We start from the raw sequence: 24,908 nt of genomic DNA on the forward strand, positions 1-24,908 counted from the left end.
CATGCTCTGCTGGGACCAAGGAAAGCTACCTCAGGACCTTCGTGATGCCATCATCATCACCCTGTACAAAAACAAAGGCGAGAAATCAGACTGCTCAAACTACAGGGGTATCACACTGCTCTCCATTGCAGGCAAAATCTTCGCTAGGATTCTCCTTAATAGACTAATACCTAGTGTCGCCGAAAATGTCCTCCCAGAATCACAGTGTGGCTTTCGCGTAAACAGAGGAACTACTGACATGGTCTTTGCCCTCAGACAGCTCCAAGAAAAGTGCAGAGAACAAAACAAAGGACTCTACATCACCTTTGTTGACCTCACCAAAGCCTTTGACACCGTGAGCAGGAAAGGGCTTTGGCAAATACTAGAGCGCCTCGGATGCCCCCCCCAAGTTCCTCAACATGGTTATCCAACTGCATGAAAACCAACAAGGTCGGGTCAGATACAGCAATGAGCTCTCCGAACCCTTCTCCATTGACAACGGTGTGAAGCAAGGCTGCGTCCTTGCACCAACCCTCTTTACTATCTTCTTCAGCATGATGCTGAAACAAGCCAAGAAAGACCTCAACAATGAAGACGGTGTTTACATCCAGTACCGCACGGATGGCAGTCTCTTCAATCTGAGGAGCCTGCAAGCTCACACCAAGACACAAGAGAAACTTGTCCGTGAACTACTCTTTGCAGACGATGCCGCTTTAGTTGCACATTCAGAGCCAGCTCTCCAGCGCATGACATCCTGTTTTGCGGAAATTGCCAAAATGTTTGGCCTGAAAGTCAGCCTGAAGAAAACTGAGGTCCTCCATCAGCCAGTTCCCCACTGACCACCAGACCCCCCACATTTCCATCGGGCACACTGAAACACTGATACCGAATGTTGAACAGTGATGTTTGTTCACCGAATATTTCTGCCATTAATTCGTGTTTTCCTGAAACTGAGCTCCCGGGGAAGTTTTGGCAGAATAAAGTTTATGTAGTGCTCATGTTCTTGAGTGCCTAACTTCCCCAACAACAGCCTAATCGTCCATGCCTCACTGAACTTGGAAAAGTCTTCTGAAAACAATTCTTCATACTTTTTGTACCAAGTTTAAAAAGTACATGACTCTGAGTCATAATTAAACTCAGTGGCAGAATTTATTAATGCGTCTGGAGAATTTGTTTTAACTGGATGCTCACTTTCATCAATGATTATTGAAGCTCCAAAGGACATTTTTTGCCACCAGCTGGTCCATTAGCTTTACATGTGTCAGTTCAAAGCTCTCTTGCTGTTGTTTGAGGACAGCCTTGAGCTGTTCCATTGTTACTGACATTTTTCTTCAGCCTCGTCGCCAAAATATGTTGTAACTGTGCCCAAAAAGTTTGGGCTACACACTTGGCTGAGGAATCTAAGTCCCACTTTAAATTTTCTCAGAGAATTAACGACAGACACAGAGTTTCATCAAACCACACCCGAACTCTCTTTACTTCTCTTCCTATTCAAAACAATGGGGAGTGAGCTATTTACAGAAATTTAGACAAACTTGACTTAAAGGCATGGGACAGTCTGGTGATTGATGGCTCTAGTGGTAACATCCACTCCTGGTGACTGTGGGTCATTCTGATTAGGGCATCCTAGCACTTTCCTCATTGGATCACGGTGGTCAAAAAAATCTTCAACAAATTCTGCCCCATCTAAACCTCTGCGCTGAGAAGTCCAGGTCAAGATTGAGGAAATTACTGTCACCCACTGCAACAAATGTGTTATTTTTTTACATCCGCATTATCTCCTTACATATCTGTTCCTCTATCCACCTCTGGCTATCAGGAAACCTAAAGTATAGGCTATTGATACTGATTGCAGCTTTCTTATTTCTGAGCTCTTCCCATATTGCCTCACTGGATGTGTCCTCAGGATATTGCTGTATCATTCTCCCTGATCAGTAATGCAATTCCCCCACCACTTTGAACTGCGAGTATGGTTTTATTATTGATTTAGACTGTTGATATATCATTCAATTAAGTTGACCAAATTATTTCAATAGATTATGCTAAAATTGGTCAATGATCGACGGATTTTTATGCAGATTTTCAAGGAAGGAAAATAAGATCACTTAATTGATGTAAAATTTATACAGTGTTAAACTTCTACTGCAGTCTACTGCAGTCTTAATCATCCAATAAGGCTTTATACTCAACTTGTACCTACGATAAGCTTTCTGGAGGCAAGTAATCTTAACTTGCTAGAACATGATCTAGAAGCTGGAATCTTTCGTGGTATTTCAAATGGCACAGGTTGTAAAATACCTGGAGCAAATAGCTGATTTAAATGCATCCTATGTGTCATCTCATGGATAATCCCAGTTAATTTTACTGGTGAATTTGGTGTATTTTCTTGAGATAAAATAGTTCAGGTACCAGCTGCATGTAAAACACAACTTTTCACATACTGTAATGATAAGTTTCCTCTTTGAAATCTTATTGAACTAAAATATCAGCATGGGTAATATGCCTATTGTCAAGAATGCTGAATAATTTTAAATTGTTCTGCTGGCTATCAAGGGGTGGAAAATATAGCTATCTTATTTATGAGGTCCAGCCATATTGGTTCACGCGTTGAACCCTCCAGGATGCAGGTGTGATATTCTCCCTGATTGATAAGTAGTGCAAATCTCCCAGTCTGGACTGTGGTATGGTTTCATAATTGATTCAGAGTTTGTTTTGTCAATATATCACTTAATGATATTGGCAAATGATTTCAACTGTTCATGCTAAAATGACACAATAAAGGAAGTAACGGATTTTTTTGTAGATTTACAGAGCAGGAAAATAAGATCATTATAATTGATGTAAAATGATTCTTCTTCCTCTCGCTATTTTTCTACAGAGTATTAATCTTCTATGCAGCCTGGGTTTCATTTTGAACTTGAAAAATGGGGTTAAAATTGCTTCTAGACTGCCAGGAAGTCAGGGAAACGTAAGTGCAATTTCACTGATCCATGGACAGTAACTGAATTAGGCTTTAATACTTCCTTTTTTAAAAAAAAATATATTGTTTTGCAATACTTTATGGTACTGAACCACAAGTCTGGGACTCAACTTTACACTTATTTGGACAGAAGTTCTTTCAATTTGTTCTTTGCTGACAATTCTGTATGGTTGTTCAATATTCTTGCTTTTTAATCTTTCAGACATTTAATAAAAGTTGTTTTTATAGGTATAAAAATAATTTTTAAACTTCAGCCAGAAAAATATGGAATCGAGTGCAAAATGTTTACACACACACACAACCTTCAGTTCTCCCTTTCAATCTCCCTTCTGCTCCCCTTCCACTTTACTTATCACTTCATTTTAGTCATCTTTCAACTCTTCCACTCTCTATCCAATGCTGCTCACTTCATTGTCCAGCTGCAAGCTACAGTTCTGCCTTAAGAGTGAGGCCATCTATTATTCACTGCTGCCACTTTCCCTCTTAGATTGCCAATTGTCCATCTCCTACCTCCACCCAGCCTGCAGCTCGGTTGTTCAAAACCTGCAGCCCAGCCCACGCCCCCAGACCCCTTCCAAAAAACCTCAGGTGTATCGTTATTAGTTGTCCATGTTGAATGATGTTGAACATTCAGGAAAGAATCACCATTTAGATGGCAAACACAAGCAATTCGATACCTAGGTATACAACTAAATAATAATCCCGGCCATCTATATAAACTAAATTATCAGCCATTAATGAAAAAATTACTAGATGACTTAGAGCACTGGAAAGACTTACCACTAACACTGATAGGAAGGGTAAACTGTATTAAAATGAACATCTTCCCAAGGATACAATACCTATTTCAATCATTACCAATTCACCTAACAGAGAAATTCTTCAAGGAGCTAAAGAAAATAATAAGGAAATTCTTATGGAAAGGGGGGAAACCGAGAATAGCACTAGATAAATTAACAGAATGGTACAAACAAGAAGGTTTACAACTACCAAACTTTAAGAATTATTATAGAGCAGCACAATTAAGATACCTATCAGATTTTTATCAAACAAGGGAAAAACCAGATTGGACCAGATTAGAACTAGATAAAATAGGGGAGAAGATACCTGAACATATACTACATAAGTGGGATGATAAATTGGTGCAACGTAGGAATTCACCAGTATTGCATCATCTGCTCAACATTTGGAAGAAGATTCACGTAAAATAAATGATCAACTACCAAAATTAATATTGACACAAAATCAACTAATCCCTTTCACAATAAATAACCTTTCCTTCAGAGAATGGGAGAGAAAAGGGATCAAAAGAATAGAAAATTGTTTTTCGGGAAATAAGTTATTATCTTTTGAACAAATGAAGGACAAATATAATATAACTCACGACACAAGGTTTGCATACCACCAACTGAAAACCTACTTGAAGGACAAATTGGGAAACAGTCTGAGGTTACCAGAAGGAAGCAATTTTGAATATGTGATTACAGACACAATGATAATTTAAAAATTTATAACAAACATGTACATCAAACTGCAAGAAAAGGAGAACGAGGAAACTAACTGTAAACCTGAACAAAAATGGGAACAAGATCTAAACATAAAGATAAAGAATGAAACATGGGAAAAGCTATGCTCCGGAACTATGTGAAATACAATAAACATGAGGTTATGCATGATACAATATAATTGGTTACACAGGCTATACATCACACCCGAAAAGTTAAATAAATGGGACCCAACAGTATCAGACAGATATTTTGGCTGTAAAAAGGAAACGGGAACAACAATACATGCAATTTGGACATGTGAGAAAGTGAAAAAATTTTGGGAAGATCTAAACCAGATATTAAATAAAATCACAAAAAGCAACATGACAAAAAACTCAGAGGTCTTCCTTCTAAGTAATATAAGAAATAAAGAATTTGGACTTGATTTAGATGGAACACAAAAAAGATCTATTATGATAGCCTTAGCTGTAGCAAAAAAATGTATTATGTCAACCTAGAAATTAGAAGACAACTTGAGAATAGAACAATGGTACATAAAAATGAATAAATGTATTCCATTGGAAAAAATAACATATAATTTAAAAAATAACATCACAATATTCGAACAAATATGGGAACCATACATGAAACACAATAGAGAAATCCTACCACGGACCTCCACCACCTAAAATGACAGAAGGAGAAGACAACGAAATGAACTGACTCAGTATATAAAAGTAAAAGATAAAAAATTCCGTTTATTTTATTAAGTGACGACATTGTTTAACGGGTTTAATGTATCTTATAGATTGAACTTTAAATAAATTGGAAGGGGGGGGTGAGGGAGGGAGGGAAGGGAGGGGGGAAAAAGGGGAGAAAATGACACTATATATTCATGAGAAAAAATGTCTGTATGTATTTTGGTCAGTATGGTTTATAGTGTGAAAAATAAGTGGACTCCCAAAAACAAGTCATTATTATCCTAAGGAAGAATCCACTGATAACTTTTTAAAAATAAAAATAAATGCTCTACAAATTATAGGATTTTGAATTATAATAGGTTATGATTATCTTAACTGAAATCAATGGTGACAGATTAGTTGGGTCAAAACCTAGACTGTTAAGAGTTGTAGAATTATTTCATGCAAATTACGCTGCATAACATTAAAAATATCACATATTTCAAAAAAGAAATGCATTGCTATATATAAATAATCATCCAGATATTTTTCAAAAAAGAAATTATTATCTTGTAATTTCACAGTAGCAATCTGAATAGAATCTGGATTGTTAATAAATTCCAGTATTTCTGCCTTCATTTAAGTGGCTTCAATTGTCTGTATCAGGTTATGTTTTGTCATAATAAACATGCTTGGATTGTCATTCTGTACCTCTACCATCCCAAAAGAAGCTGTGTACCCTTTATTTTGAAGAGTATAATTCTAAAGGAGGCATGGATCGGTGAGAGTAGAGAAAGATTGTACATATCCAAACTTCTAACTGTGGCAGAAAATTAAAATCAAAAGACTATGGATGCTGGAAAATCACAAACAAAATATTAGTAAAACTCAGCTGCTTAAGCCCCCATATCCCTGCAGGAAGGTTTGCTAGCGCTGCTCTGATGGGTTTTAAACTAGATTTAAAGAGGGAGGGGAACCAGAGTGCCAGAGCAGATAGAGGAGTGGAGGCAGGAAAAGATTATGTTAAAATTGCATGCACCATTAGAAGTCAAAGGGTTGAACATGGTGGAAATGTTCTCAGGTGCATCTATTTCAATGCAAGGAGAGGCAGATGAGCTTAGAGCATGGAGTGGCACGTGGAATTATGACATTGTGGCCATCAGTAAAACTTGGTTGCAGGAGGGGCAGGACTAGCAGATCAGTGTTATGGGCTTCCATTGCTTTAGATGCGATAGAACAGGGGTGGGGGGGATGAAAGGGGGAGGAGTGGCATTGCTCATCAGGGAAAATATCATAGCTGTGCTCAGGCAGGTAAGAACAAAGGGCTCGTCTACTGAGGCTTTATGGGTGGAGCTGAGGGATGGGAAAAGTATGACCACACTCATGAGGTTGTATTATAGACTGCCCAATAGTCAGTGAGAAATAGAGGAGCAAATCTGTAGAGAGATAGCAGACAGCTGCAAGAAACATAAGGTTGTGGTAGTAGGAGATTTTAACTTTCCACATATTGACTGCGACTCCCATACTGTAAAAGGGCTGGATGGATGGCTTTGAGTTTGTCAAATGTGTTTAGGAAAGTTTTCTAAATCAATATATGAAGGTACCATCTAGAGAGAGCGCAATACTGGATCCCCAATTAGGGAATGAGACAGGGCAGGTGACAGAAGCATGTGTAGGGGCACATTTTGGGTCCAGTAATCATAATGCCATTAGTTTTAAATTAATTATGGAGAAGGATAGGTCTGGGCCTTCATTTGAGATTCGAAATTGGAGAAAGGCCAATTTTGAGGAAATGAGAAAGGATCTACAATGCATGGATTGGGATTGTTTGTCTTCTATATCAAAGATCTGGATGATAAGGAGGTAAATTGTATCAACAAGTTCGAAGATGACACTAAGATTGGAGGTGTTGTGAACAATGAAGAATGTTTTCAAATCTTGCAGGGGGATCTGGACCAGCTGGAAAAATGGCAGATAGAAATCAATGCAGACAAGTGTGAAGTGTTGCATTTTGGAAGGACAAACCAAGAAAGGACGTACACGGTGAATGGTAGGGCACTGAGGAGTGAGGTAGGGATCTGGGAATAAAGATACATAATTCCCTGTAAGTGGCGTTACAGGTGGATAGGGTTGTAAAGAGAGCTTTTGGCATATTGACCTTCATAAATCAAAGTATTGAGCAGAGCACTGGTGTTGGGATGCTATGTTGAAGTTGTAGACATTGGTGAGGCCAAATTTGGAGTATTGTGTGCAGTTTTGGTCACCTAACTACAGGAAATATATCAATAAGATAGAAAAGGTGCAGAGAAAATTTACTAGGATGTTGCTCAGACTTCAGGAACTAAGTTACAGGGAAGGTTAAACAGGTTAGGTCTTTATTTCTGGGAGCATAGAAGAATGAGTGGAGATTTGATAGAGGTATTTAAAATTATGAGGGGGATTGACAGAGTAAATGCAGATAGGCTTTTTTCCATTGAGAGTAGGTGAGATACAAACCAGAGGACATGGGTTAAGAGTGAAAGGGGAAATGTTTAGTGAGGAATGAGGGGAAAATTCTTCATACGGAGACTGGTGGGGCGTGGAATGAGCTTCCAGCTCAAGTGGTGAATGTGGGCTCGATTTTATAATTTAAGAGGAATTTGGACAGGTACATGGATGGGAGAGGTATGGAGGGTTTTGGACTGGGTATAGGTCAGTGGGACTAGGTAAAAAAAATGGTTTTGCATACACTAGAAAGGCAGAAGACGTCTGTTTCTGTGTTGCAATGTTCTATGGTTCTATTGCAGGATGGATTAAGAAAGTGGCCAGAAATGTAAATAGAATCCTTGGCTTGATAAACAGGTTTAAAATGTAAAATCAAGGAAATCATGAAGATCCTTTATAAAACATTGTTCATACACAACTGAGTAGCACGCTTCTGGAGTAAAACAAAATTCTGGTTGAAGTAAAAACACAAAATGCTGGAGAAACTAAGCAGTCAAACAGTAGCAAAGGCAGGATACATAACTGACATTTCGGGCTTGAGCCTTCATCAAAGTATGAAAAATGTCAGCGAGCATCAGAACGAAAGAGTGGGAGGGGGTGGCAGGACAGGAGAAAACAGAAGAAGAGAGGGGAAAGCAGCACTGAGGGGGAGGGGGGAAGGCAGGGGTGTGTGGATGAAAGAAATAGAAAGGCAGGAAATTAGGGACGGGGAAGAAAAGGCAAACAGGTTTAATAGAAAGCAGTAAAGTCAATGTTCATGCCATCTGGCTGAAGAGTGCCCAGATGGAAAATAAGGTGTTGTTTCGCCAATCTGCAGGTGGTCAGGGTGGGACAATACATAAGGTCACAGACAGACATACTGGCAGGTCACCCGGACCGTGGTGAGGGAGGAGGTGTGGGTACAAGTGTTACACCTCCAGCAGGCACAGGGGAAGGTGCCGGATATGCGATGTGTGGGGAGGGATGAGTCCACGAGGGAATCGGGGAGGGAGTGGTCCCTGCGGAAGGTACAGAGAGGAAGAGTGGGAAAGATGTGTCTGGCAGTGGGGTCCTGTATTAAGTGCAGGAAATTCCAGCGGATAATGTGATGGATTTGAAGCTAGTGGAGTGGTAGGTGAGGATGCAGGGGATTCTATGTTTGTTGCATCTGGGGCAGAGGGAGCCAAGACAGATGAGTGAAAAGTGGAGGAGATGCGGGTGAGGGCTGAGTCGAAAGTGATGGAGAGGAAGCTACGTTTGAAGAAGAAGGGAGACATTTCAGAAGCTCTCGACTGGAAAACTTCATCTTGGGAACTGATGCAGTCGAGATAGAAAAATTGAGAGAAGGGGATGGAATCTTTGCAGGGGGAAGGGTGTGAGGAAGTGTAATCCAGGGAGTTGTGGGAGTTGGAGGGTTTATAGTATATGTCAGTGGAAAGCTTTTCTCCCAAGACAGAAAGATTAAAGAAGGGGAGAGATGGACCAGGTGAGTTTGAAGTTGGGGTGGAAGTTGGACACAAAGTGGATGAAGCTGGCAAGTGGGTGCATGAGGCAGCCCCAAATGTAGTTGTCTATATACTGGGGGGTGGGGGGGTGGTGGGGTGGTTTGCCTGTGTAGGCTTGCAGCATGGATTGCTCCACAAAGCCTACAAACAGGCAGGCATAGGGGGGACCCATACAGGTACCCATTGCTACTCCTTTAACCTGAGGGAAGTGGGATGAGTTGAAGGAGAAATTATTGAGGGTAAAGACAAGTTCTGCCAGGCGGAGGAGGGTGGAGAGGGTGAATGGTCAGGTCTTTGATCCAGGAAGAAGCGAAGTGCTTTCAGACCTTTTGTGTGGGGGATAGAGGTATAAAGGGATTGGACATCCATTGTGGAGATGAGGCGGTCCGGTTCGGGGATTCTGAAGTTGAAGAGGTGGAGGGCACGTGAGGTGTTGCAGATATAGGTGGGGACGGATTGAACCAGGGAGAAAGGATAGATTCAAGGTAGGATGAAATGAGTTTGGTGGGGCAGGAGCAGGCAGAAACAATGGGTTTATCCATTGTTCTGGAAGTGCATGAATTTCCTTGAGAGGGCGCAGAAAAGATTTTTCAGAATGGTTCTGGGACTGAAGCATTGGTAGAGAGGCTCCAGTGGCTCTTCTTGAAGGAGTGATACACAATTTCATTTGCCTTCTGAATATGCCTGAGGACCAATCACATGAAAAGCTTTTTCTTTACATATCCAGATATTGCTTTCTGTTGCCTATACTTCAAACAGAACTAAACAGCAACTAACTGGGAATGTTTAGTTTTCCTTTAATAAATTGCTCCTACAAATTGCGCTTTTGGTTCAATAAGACATAACGAACTGTTAAGCAGTCATGAAGAAAGGTTTCAGAACTGCGCTTGGACCTGCGAATAACATAATTTAGGTTTCTGTTGCCTTTATTTCAAACAGAAGCAGCAAGTACTTTGAACATTATTGCAGAACAAATATCTCAACTCAACAGCATTTTTGGGGAAGGAGGGTGGATTGGTTATTCGAAAGGAAGTGGAAAAAACTTAAGTGTTTACTTCTTTCTATCATCAATTCCCAGATATTCCACTTATCTTCTACTCTGGGTCTGTGTACTGGGTGGCAACCTTATTGCAAGTATACAAGCATTGCTTTGTGAGAATACACTGTAATTGAGATGAAGAGTTACAATGAAAAACTGCACTTGTAAACCTTGGTCTATGCCTGGAGAAAGAGATCACGAATGGCTCTATATTATTGTGTTTAATATTGGTATTAAACTGTTATGAATCTAGTGTGTGCCTTTTTTTAGTTGAAAAGCGCCATATCCTTCAAGTAACTGACTTAAAAAAATTAAGGTTCTTTTTTTCATGTAGGTTACAGAAATACTTTGATTATAATTCAAAAGAGACAAGGAAAATTAATCTGTCCTCTTCTAATTAAGATCGAAACAGGCTCTGTCAAAATGTGTTGCTGTACATTGTAAAATGTGCAATTTGTTTTGGGGGTGGAGACCAGGGGATGAGTGGTTCTTTAGGAGTTATGCCAGTGCTATTTTTAAGTCTCTCTTTCTCCCACTAAAAACATGAGCAGTAAATCAGAGAATGCAGTAGAAATGTGGGGCTCAGCCAACCCTTTTCGGAGGCTACAGGGCAGGCCAGAGGAAACACATTGGGATCAACTTTAACTCATGGACTGCTTACTATGTACCATGGCTGCAGAGGAATGAAAATTGAGAGGTCATCTAAATAAATAAAAGATCGAGGCAAAGCAAATACAATTTTTTTTTCCATTTGTGCATGGTTCATGAACCTAGGAACAGGTTAGCACAAGAAGCAGCAGCAACAAAAATAAGATTTTTTTTATAATACCTCAAGGGGGTGGTCTGAAAATGACTGCCTGAAATGGTGGTGAAAACAAGAATCATGGCTTTCAAAAATAATTTCAGTACATACTTTATGGAAAAGACTTGTGCAAGGTTATGGAGAGTGATCTAAAAATGGGGCCAATGGGACTATGCTTACAACAAAGAGGTCCAATGACGATTCTTAAGTAGGATTCTGATCCTACTTCAAAAAAACATAAAATATTAGCCTTTTCAGAATTTCTCTTGCAAGAGTCAACTGGCTTTTTCTCAAAAGTCTGCAGCGTTCATGTATTTTCATTCCAAAAGCCTTCCCCCAACCCCCCACCTTGTCCCAGTTGCAGTTATGATGGTTGTTTGACAATTCATTGTAACAAGCTGCTTGCACAAAGGAATATATTAAAGATATATTATAACCTTTGCATGAGGCAAAAGATCCCAGTGCTGCTCAAAGTCTTTCAGTTCTTGTGACTGCTTTACTAAGATGGTGACCAGCATTTGTATTTGAGAACAATATAAAAATTAAACAGTAAACAGAGGTGAATCTCTAAAATGTTCAATATTTGCAGAGGAATTCAGTTATCCCACAGATGCACTATGAGTGATTTTTCTTCAAGTTCATTATCATCTGACTGTACATAAACAGCGAGACGAAACAGCGTTTCTCCAGACTACGCTACGCATGCATACACACACAATACACAGCAGGTAATATTCACATATATGCATGAAGATATAATTTAAAATAAATATCTTAGGGGCTTATTTTCAACCAAGTGTCAATTTGTTCTGAAGATTAATGGTGAGAAGAGGTTGAAGAGCCAACAGGTTGAAATTAAAAAAAGTATAAAAAATGTTAAATTAGTAATTAGAGCCTATGAAATATACTTAAAATATAATAAAAAAGAATGAGATAATACAGGACAACCAATTGTAAAGTTTCATCTTTATAAAATTGCACTTTAGAATAATGATTTAGCTGGTTTATGATTGAGAAAGAATTGAAGTTCCCAAACTGGTTTGATCAAATATTTCTGAACTTTTGATCAATGAAGGGTCAACAAGAGCCAAGTCCCAGACTTTCCAGGAAAGTGTACCCAGATGCATTCTAATTTTAGTTGGAAATACAAATCTCTTCAAATGGAACAATGGACTTAAACATTTAAAGCAATGAGAAGCCCACATTCACACATGAGATAGCAAGGAGCTGCAGTGCCACAGGATCTTAAATGTCAAAGGGAAGAACAGAGCAATTCTTACCCATGCAATGTACTGGAAAAACATGACAGGAAGCATTGCCATGTGCCTTTCCATACAAATGAAGGACTGATTGTTCCAATGCCAGATCTAATCCAGGACATATTTTGCAGGCATTTCCCCAGTATGACTTACAGAGAATTGTACCACCACATTCCATGAAAAATTCAATGCTGAATGGATCAGTAGCTGAGGTTGTAAAATGTGTGAATCCCAAACTATATTGTTAAGCTCAAAAGTTTGGTACTTAGCAGCAAATTCCAGCTCTGTAATTTTATTTTTTCACCACTAATTTAATGCATTTTCTTTGAATTATATTCTTCTACGAGGAATTTCAATCAGCTTATTGAATTAAAAAGAATATCCTGAGAACCATTTGAATTATAACATTGGAATATTAGGAATGTTTTATATTTGAAGGACAAGGCAGTACAACCTCTGCCACAAGAGGTTGTTTGTAGCAACCTCTTATTAAACTCCCATATTCCTTTTTCAAAGTTTCAAGCAGAACAGTTAACGTATAAACTGTGATTCTTTCCAGCAATTTATAATAAATGGCACTATTAAGAGGTGTGTTGGAATTTAATAAAATGAAGAAAGATATGGTTCAGATGTTTACCATATATATCACATTTACCAGAACAAAACCAAAAGCAGACAAGAATGTGGCTAGTTCAATGTCCATTGTATGATAAATTCAATCTTGCTTTATGTATTCAATCAGTCAATTTAATTTTATGAGGTAAATCAGTAAGTGCACTCAAGTAGTTTCTGGCTATACTGAGAATGTTATTTGAGGAAGTTATAGCGATTGTGATTAAAAACCATTCGATATATATTACATGAACACGTATCAATACATGATTTACTACTGAGCATAATCTCTGGTCATTAGTTCAGCTAATTGATCACATTTTTAAAAATCTGAGCGTACATCTCTAAATTATTATTTATTTTTTGCATGATTTTATCAGCAAGCAACAACAGTGAAATTTCCTTGTGATACAGTCATAATCAGTGAAGAGTCCCCAGGGAAATGTTGAGGGCCATTGCAATTTTTGTTCCACAAGTTTATCTTAAAACATTGCAGCACTATTAATAAATGTTATATCCAGACATAATTTGGACCTGTAAAACTTCAGCACTGTGTGTGAGTAGATTTTTGGATACAATTGTTTTTGTTCCCTTTCTTTATGACTTTTATCTCTTTTAACATAAAGTAAACCTTTAAAAAAGTTAATAATATCCACAACTTTAGAAAAAAATATTATGCTAGATGGAATGAAGACTGATTTGAGAATTTGGCAAGATGGAGCTGTTAACTATTTAATGACCTCAAACATTTTGTTAAGTTAGATGGAATGTACTTAAGTTTGGATGTACTGAGCAGACATCTATACATTTTGCAGAAATATAAAATCTAACATGAAATAGAAGAATTGAGACATCTAGATTAAAACTGTAATTTTTAGCTCATCATTGCTTTGGAAATTGTTGGTCCAGTATATGGAAGTACTCCTTGAATCTCAGGAAATTATGTAGAAAATTATAAAAAATGTTTGTGGGGTGCAGATGGATACTAAACAAGAAAACATTCAGAGAATGACAAGGAGCCAACTCCAACTCATCGCCTTCAAATATAAACAGTGTGTTGTTAAATAGCTAGGAAATGTTTTGAACATAATCTGCTAAACAGGATTTTGTCTTACGCATTCTGGGATTAATTTTTCAAAAATTTTGAATTGAGAGTAAGATGTTAGCAGAATTTAAATATAGCTATCATACCATTGAGGTGCTCAGAATAAAATGTCCAGTCAATCATAACCCAAAATACAGTACTGTTATTGCACGATTCTTAGATAATTGAATTTAATGAATCTGAACGTCTGAGTATTCTGAGATAAACCTTGCTGCACAGAGTCTATGATCAATATGGCAATGAATGTCTTCTGAACCCCCAAACCCAGAGGATAGAATGACTTACTCTTGATTTTTCTTCCAGTCTTGTCATCATTACTATGGTGACTGTTCTTTGCTCCCACACCATTCGCCAAAAATCACTGAGTGTTTCTGGAAGTGGACCCTGGGTGGCAATATATGCATTTTGTTTTCTGTATCCATCAATATAATTGGCATTGATATAATCACTGCCTGGTACACCTGGAAGAATAGATAAGGGCTACTGAAATACTTTTGAGAAAATTAAGATGGAAAAAAAATGGTAAAACTTTCAAGAGTAACACATGACGATTCACTGCAATGGACACAGATATGATACAACAGTACATTTAATTTTTTTTTCTTTCCCCTACTTTGATAAACAATGAAAGTGGAATCACAGATTTTTCATATGCTGGTTATGATCTAAACTGTTGGTAAACTGTTCAATAATTTGGAAAGGTATCTGCATGTAACAGTGTTCCAATTAAGAAACTTCAAATAAACTGACAACTACACCTTTGAAACTTGCAGCTTTCCTACACATGCCAATGAAATGTTTTATTTCTTTAAGGTTCTAACAGAGATTTGAATGCAGATAATAGTTAATGGAATTAGAATGAGGTTTTGAAGTACCTGGAGGTACATGACAAGATGGGCCAATGTCAGCATAGTTTCCTTAAGGGGAAAATCTTGCCTGACAAAGTTACTGCAGCTTTTTGAGGAAACCACAACCAGGCTAGACAAAGGACATGCAGTAGATGTTGTATATTTGGACTTTCAAAAGGCCTCTGATAAGGTGCTGCACATGAGGCTGCTTCACAAAATGAGACCACAGTGAAGTTACAGGACAGATACTTGCATGGGTAGAGCATTGGCTGATCAGTAGGAAACAGGGAATGGGAATAATGGGATCCTATTCTGGTTGGCTACTGGTTGCTAGTGGTGTACGAGGGATCAGAGTTGGGGTCACTTCTTTTCATGTTGTATATTAATGATTTGGATTGCAGAATAAATGACTTGTGGCTAAATTTGCAGATGATACAATGATAGGTGGATGGGCAGGTAGTGAGGAGGAAACAGAGAGGCTGAAGAGACATGAATATATTAGGAGAATGGGCAAAAATGTGGCAAATGAAATACAATGTCAGAAAGTGTACGTACATGCACTTTATAGAAGGAATAAAAGGGCACACTATTATTTGGATGGGAGAAAATTCAAAATTTGGAGGTGCAAAGTGACTTGGGAGTCCTTGTGCAGGATAACCGACAAGTTAACTTCCAGAGGAACAGGATACAAGAGCAGGAATGTGATATTGAGGCTTTATAAGGCACTGGTGAGGCCTCACTGAGAGTATGGGGTACAGTGTTAGGCTCCTTATTAAAGGAAGAATGTGCTGGCATTGGAGAGGGTTCAGAAAAGATTTACTAGAATGATCCCTGGAATGAAGGGATTAGCATATGAGGAACATTTGATGGCTCTTGGACTGTACTCCTTGGGGTTTAGAAGAATGAGGGGGGACATCATAGAAGCATTTTGAACGTTGAAAGACCTGGACAGAGTAGATGTGGAAAAGTTGCTTCCCATGATAGAGGAGTCAAGGACAAGAGGGCACAACTTCAGGATTGATGGGAGCCCATTTAAAACAGAGATGCAATGGAATTTCTTTACCCTGAGGTGGTGAACCTCTTGAAATTTGCTGCCAGGTCATTTGGTGTATTTAAGGCAGAGATTGATAGTCAAGTATCAAAGGTTATAGAGTGATGGCATAGGAGTGGGGCTAAGTGGGAGAGTGGATTAGCTTTTGATGGAATGGCAGAGCAGACTCAGGAAGAATAATAGCTTACTTCTGCTCCTATATCTTTAAACTTTAAAAAAAATGTAGACATTCAGCACTGTAACAGGACAATTTACACCCAATTATCCTATACCCCCGGTATGTTTTGAACGATGGGAGGAAACTGGAGCCCCTGGGGAAAACTCAGGCAGACACTGGGAGAACATACAAACTCCTTACAGACAGTACAGGATTCGAATGCTGGCACCAACTGTGCTACCTCTTGTGGTCTATGGATCAAAAGTGGAGCAACGTGATATACATGAGGCACATGCAAGATATACAGGTCCGGGAATATGTCTGCATCATTTTTCCAGCATAAAACAGCATCAGTAATTGCCCAATTGCTCTTTTAAAAGGCTCCAATATTATTAGATTCATCAGCTTCAATGCTTGCAGGCTCCTTTGTTAACATTATTCTGTTTCAGGGTCAAGTAGGCATTAAGAGTTGACATTTCCACATGACAAATATCTTCCTTCATAATTGTAATGTTAAAAAAACCCTTAATTAGTCACACTGCCACACAACCAACACCTGCTGGAGAGCATTCCTAGGCAGTGTAGTAGACAGTGTTTACCAAGCCCCACTGGGCGAGGGCAGAAAAATCTGAACAGGCTTCCGAAACAAAAGTTGCACTGAGGAAAAAGGTACAGTTTCTACACTTTGAATGGAAAGTTTCAATTGACTTTTACATTTGCAGTACTAAACAGCAAAGCAGCATATAACATATAACAGCATAGTCAACCTAAAAGAATCCTAAGACAATGGTTTTGAGACTATACTTAGGCAAGAGCAGTGCATGCACCTATGCGAGTTTGCACATGGGCTTTCACAGATTTCAAATGTAACTCAGTACTTCCATGTGGAAGGGCAGCCTAACTACATTGGAAGGGTTGTTTAGAAGATACCTTCCTGTGATAGCTGGTTAAGAATTCTTTTGGCACCATCTCTATCAGAAATTTTGCTTGTTTTACTCATTTCTCACCCGATGAAGATGGAATGCTTCTCATTTTGCAGGCATATTGGGGTTTGAGGGATCATCTGGTTGTATGGCAAATGGGAATCTATTTTTTTTTGGTTGGGGCTTGTTTTCAGAGAACTGTGCGGCACACTTCTTGAATGAGAAAAAATGCAGTTTTTGGAAACATTCAGTTTGGTTTTCAATATTATTAAAGGCCAGTTCTTTTGGGAGCAAATAGCATCAGATGTTAATTTCAATAATGTGTTACAAAAATCTCATTAGAAACAAATTTTAGGAATTACAGTACTATTGGGGTGAGCTGATTGCCAGTGAAAAAAATTTACAGTGTAAGAAAATCTCACACTAAAAACTATGCACAATTAATAACTCGATCATAAATGTGTGCACAGTTGGTTATTACCATATTAAAGTAATTTTAATTTGTATTGCACTTGCTTTTTCTGTTGTTATACAACTTTTTTTATCAGGCATTATGTTTACACACCTTTTGCAAATTAGGAATCTTGTGCATGTTGAAGGACAAATACTTTGTTGTTCATTTGCAGCGCACAGTAACTGAATGAGGGTGAAATTTTAACAATAAATATTTGGCTAGGGGTTTTGATGATTGGCAGATAAATTTGGACAGCTTGGCTATCATTGTTGTGACAGCAGTCCGGCTTTTAGATAATAGACAAGGGTCTTTTTGAACATGTGGCAGTCTGTGCACTTGCCAAGGCAGTGACTTGTTGAAGTTCATTCTGACCTGCTGTGTAACACAGGACTCTGTGCTTTCTGGACTGTTTCCAGGGATGCAGTCTGAAATAAACATCAGCACTTGGTGAAATGTCACATACTTTAAGTTGAGAGGGAGAATGTTTAAAGGTGATTTACAAGGCAAGTTTTCTTTTAATATGCACAGAATTTTGAGGGTGCCTGGAACACAGTGTTAAAGGTAATGGAGGAAGCAGATACAGTAGCCATGTTTAAGAAGGCTGCCTCCTTCCTCCTCTACATCACGTGATGTCCCCTCAATTGTTGCTCTTTAAATAGATGTTACATGACTTGCTGAGTGCATTCAGCATTTGTTTTTATTTCAGATTTCCAGCAACTGCAATTCATTTGATTGGAATGTTAGTACTTGGACATTGAACACAAGAAAGAGTTCAGTATTACAATACAGGAGCCCAGTACTGGAATGCAGCAATTCAGAAGATTGGCATTTCAGATAAGAATTTGAAAAAATATATTTCAGCCATTTTAGTTGCTGTCATAAAAGAAATGGTGCTCAATATGTTAGGGAAGCTAGGGTATAACTTATGATGTCTTGGTGGGAGATATTAAAGCTACACAAGGCAAATCTGAGGGAATAAAAAGTCCAAATTAATGCTATGCATATGCAACAGATGACCTGGCCAACATTGAGATTTAAATTTGCTTTATGATGAAATGAATGCATCTGTGAGCAGGAAAAGTTGTTTTATTGATGAATTCCACAATTCAACACATTTGAAAGATCAAAAATATTTAGAGACGAATTCATTAAATTAGTACAAGAGCCCTATCAATCACAATGGTATTCGTAAGAAACAGGACTCCTTGAGCTAGTTTTATTTTATTCCAAGTAAAATGCAGGAAATGAAAGTTGAAGCAATCTTGCATGACTCTGATCATAAAACTGTCAAATTTGACATGTTAAATTATTACCATGATTAAAATGCAAAGGATTAAATTGGATGTAAACATAGTACAAGAATAAATATGGGTTTGCAAGGCAATTATGCTAACAGAGAGTAATTCAAAACAAAATTATAAATTAAGAAATTTAAATGAAGAGGACAAATTCCATCCACAAAAAGTTTCTTCACAGTAAATTGAAAACTGGAAAAACAATTTTGTTGAACATTACTCAATAATAACATAACACAGTGGACCTGAATAGGTGCAGTAAAATTCTCTGCAGCATTTGTCCACTAAATAGAACTGTGGGATAAAGTAAATTTACAAGTCCTAAACAAATCTTTATTATTGCACTCGAGTAATGCAGATAATAATTAAGATAATGAAGCCAAGATAAAAAGTGAGACTCAATATAATAAATTCCCACTTAGCATATACATCAACAATTACATAGGTCCTGCATAAGAGTGAACAATAAAGGTTTTAATAATTCCCTGGTTGATTATACTGTTTATTCATTTTTAACTATGCCAAAAAGTATTAATGAATACTACATGTATCTAATCAGCTTTGTACCTCATTGCTGATTTGCAAATATCTAATGATTATACCGTGTACTGTGGCAAGTACATTGACTGGTTGCATCATGGCTGTCATGTTGGGTTCAAACCTGCTCGTAATAAAAGCTACTTTGAGCCTGGAGTTGCATTTGTAGCTTGCTTGCTTCATTTTACCATACTCTAGTGAACATCTACATACACAGGGTTTCCCTGCTGGTCCCGAGCCCGCCAGTTGGATGCAGAAGTCCTGCCCTGTGATGACATCAACCTGCTCGATGTCCCACCAAAAATGTTACACCTCAATGGCCTGGTTTGGAAACTTGAGTGCCTTGGAATTTAGAAAGCTTCAGAAAATGGCAAACCGAGCCAAGTCCATCATGGGCACTACCCTCCCGACCACTGACGACATCTATGTGAGGAATTGCTTCAAGAGAGCAGTCCACATCATAAAGGATCCCCTTCATCCTTGTCAGATCAGTTCTTGTTACCTTCAGGCAGAAGGTACAGAAGTCGATAAATTCTGGCACCCCTTGTATCAAGAACAGTTATCAAGCTCATAATATCCATAACCAGAATACTACTCAAAATCTGTCTGCACTGTTTGCAATATCACCACCAGGCCATGCTCTCTTCACTCTGCTACCATCGGGTAAAAGGTACAGGAGCCTAAAGATGAGCACTCAGCAACACATGGACAGCTTCTTCCCTGCTGCTATCAGATTCCAGAAGAATCAATGAACCAAAGACACTGCCTTACTTTTCGTACAGTATTTTTATTTATTTATTGTTGTAAGCTGGTTTATATGAATGTTTGCACTGTGACGCTGCCGCAAAACACCAAATTTTGTGACTTGTTCATGACAATAAATTCTGATTCTGTTTGCACTAACCATAACAATGAATATTTATCTTTTTCTCCTCTTGTTAATTTAATTTATAATTATGGTGCATGAGTCTATTTTACATACTTGTGTAGCTGCTGAAGAATTTTAGTGCATTTGAACCAACCTCATTTTCATGATGAACATCCAGTCTCATCACAAAGGTCTTAAAGCCCTCGGCCTGCAATTTTGTTTCACTGTAACACTGCTTTTGGTGTTGCACTTTCTGCTGTACTATAAAGATGTTAACTTTCCTGAGTGGAATGGAAAATAGTTTCTCATTGTATCTTAAACAATTCTTTTCACAGCAAGATTAGCAAGTTTGTGGATGAAAATAAAATGCCTGGTGTTGTTGTGAAGATGGTTGCCAAAGATTGCAGTTGAATCTTAATGGTTGGGCACATGGGCTGAGGAATGGTTGATGCAATTCAAAACAGAATGTGAATTGTTGCTTTTGGGAGATCTAACAAGGATAGGACCTATGCAGTGAATGGAAGGGATCTGGGGACTGTTGTGGAGCAGAGTGATCTAGGAGTACTAGCATATTTCCTTGAAAGTAGTGTCACAGGTAGATAGGATGGTCAAAAAAGTTTTTGGCAAATTCAGCTTCATCAGTTAAGAGTACTATTGAGTATGGATGTTGGAGGTTAGAACCACAGAACATTACAGTACAGAAATAAGACCTTTAGCCTTTCAAGTCTGTGCCAAACTATTATTCTACCTGGTCCCACTGACCTGCTCCCAGTCTATAGCCCTCCATACTCCTCCCATCCATGAACCTGTCCAAATTTTTCTTAAATGTTAAAACAGCCCACATTTATCTCATCAACTGGCAGCTCATTCCACACTCCCACCACTTTGTGTGAAGATCCCCCAAATGTTCCCCTTAACTTTACCACTGTCACCTTAAACCATGTCCCCCAGTTTTATATCTCACCTAACCTCAGTGGAAAAAGTCTATTTGCATTTATTTTATCTGCACCCTTCATAATTTTATATACTGTATATTTCTCCATACAAGTTGGCCAACAGATAGGTCACCCATCCCATTTTTAGACTCATTTTATGGTATATCCAGTGTATAAGTCAACCCCCATTTTTTGGGTTGTCTGGGCCTCCCAGGAAAACACAAATTTTTTTATTGCAAGTAACAAAGCTGTAAATTAAGTAAGTAAAAAATAACCTCAGCCTACCAGGCAGAAGTGGTTATGGTGACATCAGGGTCCGAGGTAGGAGCTGTTATGGCCAGTGTCCAGCAGTGGGGAGGTGTCGGGGAGCATCAGTGCCAACGGTGGGGAGGTGCTTCCAACATCGACTTATATGCCGAATCAATGACAATTTATTTTTTTCAGTGAATTTAAGATCTCAAAAGTATATCTGGTGTATGTTGACCCAATTTTTAACCTTTCCCTTTAACTCAGTTCCTGAAGTCCTGGCAAAATCTCAGTAAAGTTGGAGTCATATAAAATGTTGGCAAAGCCCCATTTGGAGTATTGTGTTCACTTTTAGTCACCATGCTACAGAAAAGATGCTGTCAAACTGGAGAGGGTGTTGCCAGAACTCAGGGGCCTGTGCTATTGCGAGAGGTTGAGCAGGTTAGAGCTTTATTCCTTGGAGTGCAGGAGGATGAGGAGTAATCTCACAGAGGTACACAATGCAGAATGTCCTTTGCCTGGAGTAGGGGAATTGGTAACCAGAGAACATATGTTTAAGGTGAGAGGGGAGAGATTTAACAGGAACCTGAGGGAAAACCTTTTTACAGAGGAGATAGATGAGGCAGGTACAACTGCAATGCTAAAAAAAAATGGATGGATACGTGGATAGAATAGATTCAGAGAGATGTGGGTCAAACACAAGCAGGTGGCACTTATGCGTGGGAGGGACATTTTTATTGGCATGGGCAAGTTGGGCTGAATGGTCTGTTTCCATGCTGTAACTCTATAACAGAGACCTAATTAGATTATCTGCACTGTTACCTTTCAGAGGCCAGTTGTCTGCTCTCAGGTGCCTCCTCACACGAATCCTTGGACCATGACCCCACCAACGAACACTAGGTACTATATTCCACACTATCACAGATTTCATCACATCAGGAGATCTTCCCTCCATATCCTTCAACACTCTTGTGTAAGATCCATGAACAATGCTGTCCTGGTTGACAATTTGCATCTGCTTGCTCTTGCTTCACTGAACTCATCTCCTTACACCTTGACTCTATTTCGTCTGCCCTTGTCCATTCCCTTCCCACCTACATTGGGACACATCACATGCCCTTCATCATTTTGACAATTTCCTGGTCCCTACTACCTCATCTTCATAATGGATCACCCCTCTTTATACATCTTATTTCAAGTCTCCATCCTCCACAACGATGTAAAAGCCATCCACTTCTTTCAGCAACAAATTATGTATTACGCTCGAGGATCTATACCATCTTTATTTTACTCTCCCTCTACTTGGCTCCTTTGGCCTACTTTCCGTTGTTTGTCTGGTTCTGCCCATCTGTCACTTGCTTTTGTCTACCCCATCTGTCTCCATCTTTCCATCATCCTTCATCCCTCCTCAGTTCACTTATTACCCACTGGGCCCTGACACTTTATACAGGCAATCTTCATTCTCCACTTTCAGTCCTGATGTCGTGTGGTAATCCAAAATATCAACAATTCATTTTTTCCCCATATGTGCTAGTTGACCGCGTTCAACCTGCAGTTTCTTTTGACGTTCAGGATTCCAATATCTGCAGTCCCTTGTGTCGTGAAATCTTGAAAGTTTGGAATCTGACTCACTGAATGCTGATTGACATATCAGGTTTAATACACCAGGGTCTTGGCTTCCTACTTTGCTTCCTTTTCTTTTTGAATATTTTATTTAACCAACATATATAGGATCATAATAACAAACAGTAGTAAATAACCATAATACAATGTTAACAAATATATGCTGAAAAAAAAACTAAAAAAAAACCTCTAAACTTGCCCTCCCCCTCAAACCTAATCTAATCCCATAACTAAAATACATATAATTACTGCATAATAATTAATTTGGATTGCATCAGATGACATGCAAGGGTCCCATAAATATCATAAAACTGTTATTCTTTCAGAGAAAACTTCATTGGTCAGGAGAATTTTAAAAAATTATAATTTTAACCTCACAATTCTAGCATTTGGGCTCCAAATTTGTAGAAATAAGGAATATTTGCTCCTCAAATTGTAAATATATTTTTTTTCTCAAGGAATACAACTTTGAATTTCAAAATGCTATCTATCTAATGTTAATAAAACATCAGATTTCCATGTTACAGAAATACATTTCTTGCTATTACTAAAGCTAACAACAAATACAACAACAATAATTTAGGAGTAACACTTTCAAAATTTCCTAACAACAATAATTCAGAATTTAATGGAAAAATTGCTCTAGTTATTCATGGCAAAAATTTGCTAACAGAAACCCAGAAAGAATTAACCTTCAAACGTTCATGTAGAATGAAAGTTCCAATTTCTTTTCCAAATCTAAAACAATGATTCGATAAAATCAATCTCCTTCTGTTCCATTTCTGAGGTGTAATATACAATTGATCTAAAAAATTATAATGGAGTAATCTATATCTTACATTAATAGCATTAGACATAACTTCTTTACATAAATTTTGCCAATCCTGCTGATCTATTATCATGTCTAGATCTTGTTCCCACCTTTCTTTTGATTTAAACAGACCTAATTTAGGTGTTTGTTCTTGTAACAAAATATATGCAATTGAAATAAATGTTTTAGTTATTCCATCAACTATAACTTGATCCAAATTTGAAAGTTCTTTTAAAACAATTTCTGATCCTAATTTCTCTCTTCGATAAGCTCTCAACTGAAAATAAGAAAATAGCATATTGTGAGGAATATCATATTTAATTATTAATTGATCAAAAGACATAAATCTATCATTATCATAACAATCTCTCAGTTTTAAAATTCCTTTATTATTCCATATATTTAATAAAGTTATCTTTTGAAAAAAATTAATAATGGATTAATTAATGGCATTTTTAATGAATGAAGATTTCCATCAATATCTAACTTAACCACATTCTAAATATTAAGCATATGTTTTAATATCGGAGCATCTTTATCTATTGTTATAGATTTTGGCTCCCATTTATAAATAAACTCCTCTGGTATAGTTTTTCTTATTAATGTCCACCCAAGATGGTTTAATTTTAACAAACACAGAAACTAAAAATCTTAATTATGTCGCCTTATAATCATTTTTAAAATTGTTAAGTTGTATTCCCCCTTATTCATATTTCCATGTTAACTTTTCTAATGACTTTCTTAACATTTCCCTTTCCAAAAAAATTTCCTAACTTGTTTATTTAAATCTTGAAAATGTTTTTGAGGTATAGATATAGGTAAAGTTTGAAATAAATATTGAATTCTTGGAAAAATATTCATTTTAATACAATTAACTCTCCCAATTAACAAAATAGAAAAATTTACTCATCTCTTTAAGTCTTCATCTATCTTTTAAAATATTGGAATATAATTTAATTTATATAAAATTTTCAAATCACTATCAATATTTAATCTTGTCTGTCCATTTACATTGAGCTTGTCGACATTGTGAATAATCTCCTTTTATCAATTCTATTACTTCACTTTTATTCCAATTTATTTTATACCCTGCTACTTTCCCATATTCTAACAACTGACTATAAAGTCTTGGTTATGATAATTGTGGTTGAGTTAAATAAATTAATATGTCATCAACAAATAAACTAATTCTATGCTCAGTCTAATTTATTTCACACCCTTTCAAATGTCACCTGGAACTATTTGTACA

The 24,908-nt window shown here is 37.7% G+C and overlaps 1 protein-coding gene across 11 annotated transcripts in view; it reads right to left on the reverse strand.

Moving 5' to 3' along the window:
- The window catches only part of ptprfa (protein tyrosine phosphatase receptor type Fa), a 411,563-nt gene that overhangs the window by 68,745 nt on the left and 317,910 nt on the right, over positions 1-24,908 (reverse strand). For all 11 annotated transcript variants that reach the window (XM_069938995.1, XM_069938994.1, XM_069938991.1 and 8 more), the window contains one exon: positions 14,197-14,372. In XM_069938995.1, coding sequence (XP_069795096.1) covers positions 14,197-14,372 — 176 coding nt within the window. The remainder of the gene's footprint in view (positions 1-14,196; positions 14,373-24,908) is intronic.

The sequence above is a fragment of the Narcine bancroftii genome, chromosome 5 (assembly GCF_036971445.1).
Source record: "Narcine bancroftii isolate sNarBan1 chromosome 5, sNarBan1.hap1, whole genome shotgun sequence".
NCBI classification, from domain to species: Eukaryota; Metazoa; Chordata; class Chondrichthyes; order Torpediniformes; family Narcinidae; genus Narcine; species Narcine bancroftii.